We start from the raw sequence: 10,991 nt of genomic DNA, 5'->3' as shown, positions 1-10,991 counted from the left end.
TAACAGGCTTAAACTGACTGAGCAACCCCAGGCATTCTATCTCAGTTGAGTTCTATTTAAGAGGCAACCTGAAAAGCCAAACACAGTCATCTTCAAACCAGGCACACATCCCTTCATCTCAGCAGTGAACGAGCCCAAGGTGAAAACACAGGAAAGACCATTACAGTCCCCAAAGACTTCCCTCAACCTGGACAAAGCTTGACTTGGCCTTCCAGGACAGAAGAAGGAAATAGCAGTCAGTCCTACTCTTGCTCTCTGACCTCCTCCTAGCAAAGAGAGGACTGAATGGGGAGTTTTAAGACACTAAAACAAAGCAAGACAAGTAGACTAACAAGAGGGAGAGTTACTTTGGCAGGACGTTTGGCCCCCAGCTTGGCTGGGCTGTCATGCAGGAGTTCCTAAGCTCCCCGGGTCTGGCCCCTGGGCCGAGGTGACATCAGATGATCACGCTGACCGTCACGCCCTGGCCATGGGGCGCGACCCTGCGGGGCCAGGACAGTAGCAGCTTGCGCAGCTCATCCCGGAAGCTGTCGTGCAGCCAGGCGTAGATGAAGGGGTTGTAGCAGGCCGAGCTCATGGCCAGCCAGTGGCAGAGCAGCTGCACCAGCCCGAAGGCGTAGGGGTCGATGGCGCGGGGGTCCAGGTCGCGCAGAAGGTTGAATATGTGCAGGGGCAGCCAGCAGACGGCGAACACCACCACGACCAGGGCCAGCAGGCAGGAGGTGCGGCGGCGCCGGGCGCGGTCCCACACGGCCTGGCTGGGGGTCACGCTGCCCGGCACCACGCGGCTGCGGAGCTTGAGCGAGACGCGCGCGTAGGCCAGCAGGATGACCAGCAGGGGCAGCAAGTAGGTGGCCAGCAGGAGCCCCCAGGCGTAGAGCTGGCGCTGGCGCTCCTGGGCACCCCAGAACTCCTCGCAGAGGCGCACCCCGTGCGGGCCCAGCTCCACGTGGTAGGTGTGCAGGGCGGCGGGCAGGGCCAGCCCCGCGGCCAGCGCCCAGATGCCCAGCACGGCCCCCGCGCCTCGGCGCAGGGACAGGCGGCGGCGCAGCGGATGCACCAGCACCACGTAGCGGTCCACGGCGATGGTGGTCAGCGTGAACACCGACACGTACACGGTGACCGGCTGCAGGAAGAAGACCAGGCGACACAGGCCGCCGCCGAACAGCCAGCCGCGGGGCTCCAGCGCGTAGGCCAGGGTGAGCGGGACGCAGGCGGCGCACATGAGCACGTCGGACACCGCCAGGTTCCCGATGAGGAAGTGGGTGACCGTGTGCAGCCGCCGCACCCGGGCGATGACCAGCACCAGCAGGCAGTTGCCCACCAGCCCCACGACCACCACGACGCTGTAGAGGAAGACGATCAGCGCCTTGAGCTGCTGCACCAGCTGCAGGCTCAGCAGCAGCGGGAAGGCCGGCGCCGCGGCAGACGCGTTGTCTGCGGGGGTGGGCTCCGCGCTCGTGTTGGCCGAAGGCAGCACCGAGAGCAGGTCCTGGGCACCGGGCCCGCGGGTGGGCAGCGAGGCCATGGCCACCTGTCCGGGGAGGACCCGAGGCCGTCACTTCCACGCTCGTCCGCCCGTCTATGCCACACGACTCCCTGCCAGGCCCTCTACACACACACACACACACACACACACACACACACACACATGCACACACCACACGCACTCACACATGCACGCACACATACATACATCGCATACACGCACGTGTGTACACAAGCAGACATGTACACGTGCAGATACACTCACATGCACACACATGCATCACATACATGCACATATGCACATACGCACATGTCACATACATGCACACGCGCATCACATGTGTGTGCGTGCACATACATATGTCACGTGTGTGCGTGTACACATCACATACATGCACACACATATGCACGCACATGCACATATACCCTTTGGCATCCCTGGGCAGGACAGACTCCAGTTTAAAGGGCCGCCATACCCAGGCCTGGTGCCCCTGATAAAAACACACTTTATCAACCTCAAGGACCAGGGTTCAAGCCCCTCCTCCCACCCCACCTGCAGAGGGTGGGAGAAAACTCCACAAATGGTGGCATACTGCTGTAGTTGGCTCTCATTCTTCCCCTTCTCTCTCGGATTCTCTGCCTCTATCCAAAAATAAGTGAGAAGCATTTAAATGTCTTAGGATGAGAGAGACAGCATAGTGGCTGTGCAAAAAGACTTCCATGCCTGAGGCTCCTCCATACACACACACACACACCACCACCACCACCACCACCACCACCACCACCACCATCACCACCATAAGCCAGAGCTGAGCAGTGCTCTGGACACACTCTCTCCATATCTCTCTCTCTTCCTCTCTCTCTCTCTTCCTCTCTCTCTCTCTTCCTCTCTCTCTCTCTTCCTTTCTCTCTCTCTCTCTTCCTCTCTCTCTCTCTCTTCCTTTCTCTCTCTCTCTCTCTCTTCCTCTCTCTCTCTTCCTCTCTCTCTCTCTCTCTTCCTCTCTCTCTCTTCCTCTCTCTCTCTCTCTCTTCTTCTCTCTCTCTCTCTTCCTCTCTCTCTCTTCCTTTCTCTCTCTCTCTCTTCCTCTCTCTTCCTCTCTCTCTCTCTCTCTCTCTCTCCATTTCTTCCTCCTTCCCTCCCTCCCTCTCAGTTTCTGTATCCAAAAATAAATTAATGAAAAAAAATTCAGAAGTGCTCTGGTATGGGAAACAGCATGGTGGTGATGCAAAAAAGACTTTCATACCTGAGATTCCAAAGTCCCAGGTTCAGTCCCGGCCCCCCCAACACACACACACACACACACACACCACCACCACCACCACCACCACCATAAGCCAGAGCTGAGCAGTGTTCTCCTCTTTCTCTTTCTCATTAAAATAAGAGAAATTAGATCTATAATGCTGCCACCCCTCCTCTGTAAATAGCAACAATAGAAATGATAATGATGACCCCGTGTGTACTCAGCCATACACAGACTATTTAAAGTCCTCCTGGCCTCTTCTGAGCCCCGGGGTCCAGGCAGGCCAGACCTGGCGCCAACTCCTACCTGCTGAGCGGCGCTGGACCGGCAGGCGAGCAGCGCCCCGCGGGACGGGGAGGCGGGTCCAGCTGCTGCCTGGGTGTCCTCCGCCCGGTGCGACGCGCTGGTCTCCGCGAGCTCGGACCAGACCCGGGAGTTCCCGGTGGGCTGGCGGGTTTTGAAAGGGACCCAGAGCGCCTCCCCTCGGCCCCGCCTCCGCTCAGCCCTCCCTAGTAAGGAAGATGGGGGTGGAGCAGGTGGGGGAGGAACGTGAGGGAGGGGTGGACAGAGTGGGACCCGAGCCAGAGGAGCGGGTCACCTGGCTGCAGGAACTTGTCCCGTGAGGGAGAGGGTCCGCGGTACAGAGGAGGGTGTGATGATTTAAAAGAGAGGAGAGGAGGTTAAGAACCCGGCTCTCGGGACGACCTGGTGCAGTTTCAACATGAAAGGAGCAGGGGAGGGAAACAGAAGGGGATCGAAGTCCATACACTGCGCCATGTGGGGAGGGGGCGTGGATCTTTCCTCTAGCTCAGGTCCCTGAGTGGATTCTGGGCTGGGGTGACTGATTCGCCGGGGTGGGTAGTGGGCGTGGAGGGGCCAACAGGGATGTAAAAATTAGGCCCTGGAGCTCGCCCAGATCTGCAGACCCTTACCCTTCCTGTGCACACCCCCCCCCCACTATACACACACACACACACACACACACACACCACTGTCGCCCTCCATGGGTCACCCCAAGGCAAAGAAAGCCTTCAGCACCGAGGACAGCGCCCTCGGGGCAGTGAGCCAGGAGCCAAACAGCACCACAGGCAGCAGCTCTGGGTGACGCCAGGCTGGGGAAGGGACCTGGCGTCTGCTCCCTGGGGTGGGGCTGCGGCGAAGCAGGGTGGCCTCCGAGCTAGAGGAAGGAGCTTTGTGCTCTTGCTAGTGACTATGAAGAAGTTGCTTTTACCTCCTTGGATCCAAAAAACACGCTACCCTCTCAGCCCCAACTCCGACTCACCAGTGCCTGACCCATTGCTCCCCCATTCAGCATCACTGTTGCCTAGATTTCACAGGACAGAAGGTGAATGTTGGGGATGGAAGGAGTGACTCAGCAGTAGGGTGCATACCTGACATGCATGAGTCCCTGGGGTCAATACCCAACGACACTTAAAACAGTGTAGTGGTGTTCTGATCTGTCTCTCTCTCTCTCTGCCTCTCAATAAACTCATCAATTGATAAACTTATTTATCACAAAAAGAAAAAAAAAGAAATAAAGTAAGCTTCTGGACTGGAAAACTGTTGCCTCCCTCTTCACATAAACGTTTCCCAAGCCTTTTCACCTTATATTAGGACTTTCTTCAAATGTATATACCAGTGGCCTGGGGGCACACTGACTAAAGCTTTGGACTTCAAAGCATGAGGTCCAGGGTTCATTCTCTGACATATGTGATGCCTGACTGGTGTTCTGGTTCCCTCTCTCTTCATCATGTGTGTGTATCAATAATTAAAAACTTTGCAAAAATTTAAAATTTGTAAAAACAAAAAAAAAATAGAGAAATTTAAAAATAACAGAAAGAGCTATTGTCTTGTTAAGTCATTGAAATGCAAATCAGCCCAGAGCCTGGGGATGAGGTGAGAAGGAGGCTTAATATCCTGCCTTCTTAGCTCTCACCCCCTCAACCCCTCGCTTCTCATTTTCCTTTTTCAGAAGGAAGAGTTTCATTGTCTCTCTCTCTCTGGAAATTCCTTGGACTTTGTTTTCTTGCTGCAGAGATACTGGTAGGCTGTAAAGAAGTAAAAAGAAAATAAAATAATTTTTAAAAAGCCTAGCCCATGCTCCAGAATGGGGTGATTCATTCCCACAGAGAGAACATTGTGTTCAACATTGGAACACAAGCAGTCAATTGTATGTGATTGTATCCCTTCTAAAGCCATGAATCCTATGGGGCCGGGTGGTGGCGCACCTGGTTCGGCACACATGTTACAATGTACAAGGACCTGGGTTTGAGTCCCCAGTTCCCACCTACAGGGGGAAAGCTTTGTGAGTGTTGTAGGTGTCTCTCTGTCTCTCTATCACCCCCTTCCCTCTTGATTTCTGACTGTCTCTATCCAATAAATAAATAAATAAAGATAATTTAAAAGAATAAACTATGAATCCTGAATTATAATCAAGTTACCTAGAGCCAATGTGATCTTAAAAACAAAATCCCAAACCAAATACAATCTGTAACTGCCTAATCCCTTACCAGTAATTTCTCTCATCATATTAACATCCAAGAGCAGAGGTATTCTTTCATTTCAAAATCTCTCTTAAACAAAGAAACTTGTGGTGACACAGCTGGGGGGGGTATTACTCGGAATATAGTTGGACTGTGGCGCCCCATCACAAACACCAGGGAGCCTGACAGGGTGATCTCCTCTGGACCTGCATTCAGACTTCAAGGAAGCTGGGCAGGAGGATGAGAATGGGATGACGCATTCTCCCCCCATTATTGTTACAAATAATTATACTGTCACAATTGATTAATAACACTTTGGCAGTGCCTGGTGAGAATGGAGAGTCAGAAGCACCCCCTCTCCCTTACACAGGGGCATATTTGAAAGTTACATTATGAAAGTGGGGAAGGTGGGTCAACATAGATGGACAAAAGAAGTCATGTTATGACTTGCCCCTCAAAGAAAGAATGCAGAGATTGAGGCCTCCCAGGTACAAGTTGACGTATTGAAACAAAGAAAGATTAATAGTTAAACTGTACCAGACCTAGATGAGCAGTGGTCCACGACTAGGCAAAGATCCGTATGCCCCCCATAGAAGATTAATGATAGAAAGAGCCCTCAGCAAAAGTCAAAAACAATTCTGGGTATGACCTCCCCTGAGAACAAGACGATACTAAGCATTGTACCATTCTTTACAGAAATAGGGGAGTAACATGTAGCCTGCCAAAGCCACAAAACTATGATGCTTATTGCTACTTCCTTATGAGCTAGTTGTTTAGGCAACCTGAATGTAACCTGAAAAAAGTATAAAAGCTAATGCAGTTTCACTATTAAAATGAGTCCAGATTCACCCTCCAATAGAGTGTGGTGTCTATCTGTTCTCCCTCACGCCGACTCCTGACCCACCGGGGAGGTTGCTTTCGAGACTCCTGACCCTCCTGCTGCTCATCCGCTGTGGTGGTCCGCGGCATTGGACCTCATAAGAAGAGCCATCACTTTTGTCAATATCATTGATATACACTAGTAAAAAATGACAAGCCTGCTGTATCTCCAGCAAGGTCAAAGAAATGTCAATATTTGAAAGTCCAGCATCGGAGGCAACCTTCTCAAAAGAGAGTTGGCCATTTGTCAAGTGGTAGATAATATCTGGTAATGATTTCAGCATGGCTGGCATTTGCAAGTCGGGAAGGAATGAACACTTTATATTTGTAATCTCTCTAATCCACACCAAAACTAAGGCTAGTCTCTTTCTCAATCAGAGAAATCATGATTAAACCACATGAATGTCCAGATGTTTCTCTCTCGACAGATAATGCTTCAGAAACCTGAGACTTATAAATGAACAACTTTAGAAGAAAAAAAAAAGAGGAAAGATAGATTAAACAAACTACAGGATTGTGTTACCTCCCCTTCCCACAAATATTTCAATGGTTAAATGAAGGCCAGACCCCTTAGCATGGATTTTTAAACAATCTGAAGCCTCTCTCACTTTTTTGATCTAGCCTCAAACTCTGGCTCCCTCCCTATATTCAAATCAAGCAACATAGGTGGCAGGAGGGAGAGTGGTTCATTGGGTAGAGTGCATTTCTTGTATGCATGAAACTGGGTTTGATTCCCAACACTGAAGAGTGACTGATGCTTTGGTCTCAGTGCCTCTCTCTCTCTCTCTCTCTCTCTCTCTCTCTCTCCAAATAAATTAGTCTTCAGCAACTAAGAAAACATGAAAGAACAACAACACCTGTGTAAAGCTGACCAGTCCTCATTTATCTTAGTCTCTATCCCTTTCTCCCAGAAGCTGCTTGCTTCATTCTCCACAATTTCTCCTGCTTCCCATTCTACAAAACCCAGCACAATGATTACTCTAGCCTCAAACTCTTTCAGGAACTTATTGTCCTTCATGACTTTCTTCCTTTGACATTGTGAAAACATTTTTCTCCACCGCCTCCACGAACCCTGATTGTAAACAAACTTTGTGCCTGAACCCAGCAAACATATACATATATGTCAATAATGAGACAAATGTATATTTCTGCAAAGTACAGATGATATACATATGAAACATTCTTGTTTCACTGATTAAATGAGGACAAATAGCTACCATTTTTAGCACTGTCAGTTCTTTTTTCTTTTTTATTAGTAATTTAATATTAATTTATAAAATTATAAGATAACAGAGGTATAATTCTACACCATTCCCACCATCAGAGTTCCGTGTCCCCATTACCTCCACTGGAAACTGCAGTGGTTCTCCCAAGATCACAGATAAGAGTTGACTATTATTTCTATAACTATCTATCTATACTGATATCTATTTGCCCATTTTTTATGGTCCTGCCTTCCTTTCCTTTCTAAGTCACACCTTCATCTATTACTACTTCCCAGTGATCTTCATTTTTCCCTCTTCTCTCTCCAGGTCCTGATGGAATTGTGGTTCAGAGCCCTCTGGTCATCTTCCCCTATCATTTCTCCCCTTCTGGGAATATGGATCAAAATTTTTATGGGGTGCAGAAGGTGAGAGCTCTGGCTTCTCTGCTGGACTTGGGTATTGGCAGGTTTATCCATATACCCACCCTGTTTCTATCTCTCCCTAGTGGGGTAGGACTCTCTGGAGAGGTGGGGTTCTGGGGCACATTGGCAAGGTTATAAACAGACACCATTTATTGAGGGCTTTTTCCATACCAGGTATTCTGTTAAATATCACATACATTTTTTTCATTTAATTCCCTCAAAACTATTTTTTATTTGTTTGGTTTTTTGCCTCCAGGGTTATTGCTGGGGCTCAGTGCCTGCACCATGAATCCACTGCTCCTGGAGGCCATTTTTCCCCCTTTTGTTGACCTTGTTGTGGTTATTATGGTTATTGTTGATGTCGTTCGTTGTTGGATAGGACAGAGAGAAATGGAGAGAGAAGGGGAAGACAGAGAAGGGGAGAGAAAGATAGACACCCACACACCTGCTTCACCGCCTGTGAAGCGACTCCCCTGCAGGTGGAGAGCCGGGGGCTCAAACCGGGATCCTTATGCTGGTCCTTGTGCTTTGCGTCACATGTGCTTAACCCACTGCGCTACCGCCCAACCCCCTCAAAACTATTCTTGTTTTTTTTTTAATATTTATTTATTTCCTTCTTGTTGCCCTTGTTGTTTTTATTGTTGTTGTAGTTATTGTAGATATCATCGTTGTTAGGATAGAGAGAAATGGAGAGAGAAGGGGAAGACAGAGAAGGAGAGAGAAAGATAGACACCTGCAGACCTGTTTAACCACCTGTGAAGTGACTCCCCTGCAGGTGGGGAGTCGGGGGCTCAAACCGGGATCCTCATGCCAAGAACTATTCTTATACTGATTTTAAGTACAAGAAAACTGGCTCTTTGAGTCTCCTAGGTTGACTCCAATGCAGAGACAGCGCATCCACTGGCCTGTCCTCCATGTAATTGGGGAACATTTCATTTCAAGGTGTTTTCTTTTTCCTAGACAATACTGCTGGTTATCGTGGTATTTGGATATGGATTGGAAGACTTAGCAATGATTTCTTTTTTAATGTTTCAGCCAAAATCTGATTGTCATACAATAGAGATTAAGAAAGTCCCAGATTCAGAAGTGAATGTAAAGAAGGGAATAAAATAAGGTCTTTGTGTTTCAAAAAGAAAAAAAGAAAAGAAAGAAAAAGAAAAAAGAAAACTGGCTCTTTGGAGCCAAGTGGTTAACCTGACACCACAGCTAAGAAGCAGTGAGCTAGATTTTCATTAGGTCCTGGAGTCAAAGCATTCAACTACTATGCTTTACTGTCTCTAAATAACAGCAGACCCAACTACATAAGCAGAATGTATAATTCTGTTCAAAGGAGGTTGGATGAATTACCACCCCTAGTGGTTATGAAAGGAAGCTCTTCCACATCCAGTCGTCATTCTAATCTTATATAAGTTAAAAAGATCTTTTTGCAGTTGGTAAGATGACCCAGCAGTTAAAGCGCTGGACTTGCATGCAGTACGACCCTGGAGTTCAATCATTGGCAATGCATGTGCCAAAGTGGAGCAGGAGACTGTTGTCTCTCTCCTTCTCAGTAAATAAATAGACTGAGCCCTTTAAAATAGATAAGCTGGGGCAAGAAAGATAGCTCACTGAAACAGTGTACTGTTTTGCCAGGTGCTCAGCCCAGGCTGGAAGCCCCCATCCCTACCTCGCTGAAGAGAGATTCTGTGTTGTGGTTTCTTTCCCTCTCTCTGCCATTCAGTCTAACTCTATCTGGTGTGTGTGTGTCCTTATATGTATTTTTTAAATATTATTGCTATATAGTGTTGTTACTGGGGCTCAGAGCCAGCACTATGAATCCACTGCCTTTTTATGAATCCCAGTGGCCTTTTATTTATTTTTTTTACACTTTCTATTTTATTTGATAGGTCAGAGAGAAATGGAGATGGGATGGGAGTCGGGCAGTCACGCAGCAGGTTGAGTGCACATGGAGCAAAGCACAAGGACCGGCATAAGGATCCCAGTTTGAGCCCCCGGCTCCCCACCTGCAGATGAGTCACTTCACAAGCGGTGAATCCAGTCTGCAGGTGTCTGTCTTTCTCTCCTCCTCTCTGGCTTCCCCTCCTCTCTCCATTTCTCTCTGTCCTATCCAACAATGATGACATCAATAACTACTACTACAACAACAAAAACAACAAGGGCAACAAAAAGGAAAATAAATATATATTAAAAAAAATAAAAAGAAATGGAGAGGGAAGGAGGAGGTAGAGAGGGAGAGAAAAAGACAGACAGCTGAAGACCTGCTTCACTGTGAAACTACGCCCCTACAGGTAGCATGATGTGGAAAACAGAAGACAGAGACGACATAGGTCAGAACTCCAGAAGGAGGGAGTCTGAGGAGTCTGAGGAAGGTACCAGCAGATTGAATCCAGGTAAGTCCTGATTCACTACAGGTAGCCTAAACATGTGGGTGGACCCTGAAGTTCACTTTTTATTATAAGTACGGAGAAAAACTGATCTAAATCCAGGCAATAATAGAACAGAAGCTCTCCCCAAAATGAGCTGTGTCTTCTAAGCCACTCCTGTGTGTGTTCAGAGAGCCAGGCTCTCTGGTGGCTCCCAAGGCTAGCAGTGTAGCATTCCAGGTGTCAGCTCAGCCTGGAAGGGCTGCCCACCTCCAAAAGAGAACCCTCATGACAGGCAGCATAAGAACAGATATGACAGGACCAGGTGGTGGTACACCAGGTAAAGCATACCTGATATCATGTACTAAGACCCAGGTTCAAGCCCCTGGTTTCCACCTGCAAGGGGAAAACTTCACAAGCAGTGGAGCAACATTGCAAAGCTCTCTACCTCTCTCTGTATCCCTCCCTCACCTTCTATTTAAAAAAAAAAAAAAAGATTAAAACAAAAAGAAAAAGTTAGACACCAAGATGGTGTCATTGGATTTGGCAATAATGCTGGTAGGAGAGAGAGAGAGAGAGAGAGAGAGAGAGAGAGAGAGAGAGAGAGGCTCCAGAGCCCTACCGCATTAGGGAAAGACAGAAATAGGCTGGGGGTATGGATCAACCTGCCGACATCCATGTCCAGTGGAGAAGCACTACAGAACTCCCACCTTCTGCACCACATAAAGAATTTTGGTCCAGACTCTCAGAGAAGTAAATGTTAGGAGAAGATGACCAGAGGGCTCTGAACCCCAATTTCATCAGTACCTGAAGTATCTGTCATCAGAAATCTAGTTTTTATACCATCACTGAAAGGAAGTGAATCTGGAATACACCAGAGGAAGTTAGGCACTGTTTCTCTTATCTGAGA

General features: G+C 48.4%; 1 protein-coding gene across 1 annotated transcript; it reads right to left on the bottom strand.

Moving 5' to 3' along the window:
- Positions 1–436: 436 nt before the first annotated feature.
- PRLHR (prolactin releasing hormone receptor) lies at positions 437–1,528 on the bottom strand. The gene has a single exon (XM_007518465.1). The coding sequence runs from the start codon at positions 1,526–1,528 to the stop codon at positions 437–439; it is 1,092 nt and encodes a 363-aa protein (XP_007518527.1).
- Between the last annotated feature and the right edge of the window lie 9,463 nt (positions 1,529–10,991).

This window comes from Erinaceus europaeus, chromosome 14 (assembly GCF_950295315.1).
Source record: "Erinaceus europaeus chromosome 14, mEriEur2.1, whole genome shotgun sequence".
Lineage (NCBI taxonomy): Eukaryota > Metazoa > Chordata > Mammalia > Eulipotyphla > Erinaceidae > Erinaceus > Erinaceus europaeus.
This window is presented reverse-complemented; position numbering and strand designations above follow the sequence as displayed.

Excerpts from the sequence above, each read along its gene's own strand:
- PRLHR (XM_007518465.1), bottom strand. The coding sequence starts at position 1,528 with ATGGCCTCGCTGCCCACCCGCGGGCCCGGTGCCCAGGACCTGCTCTCG.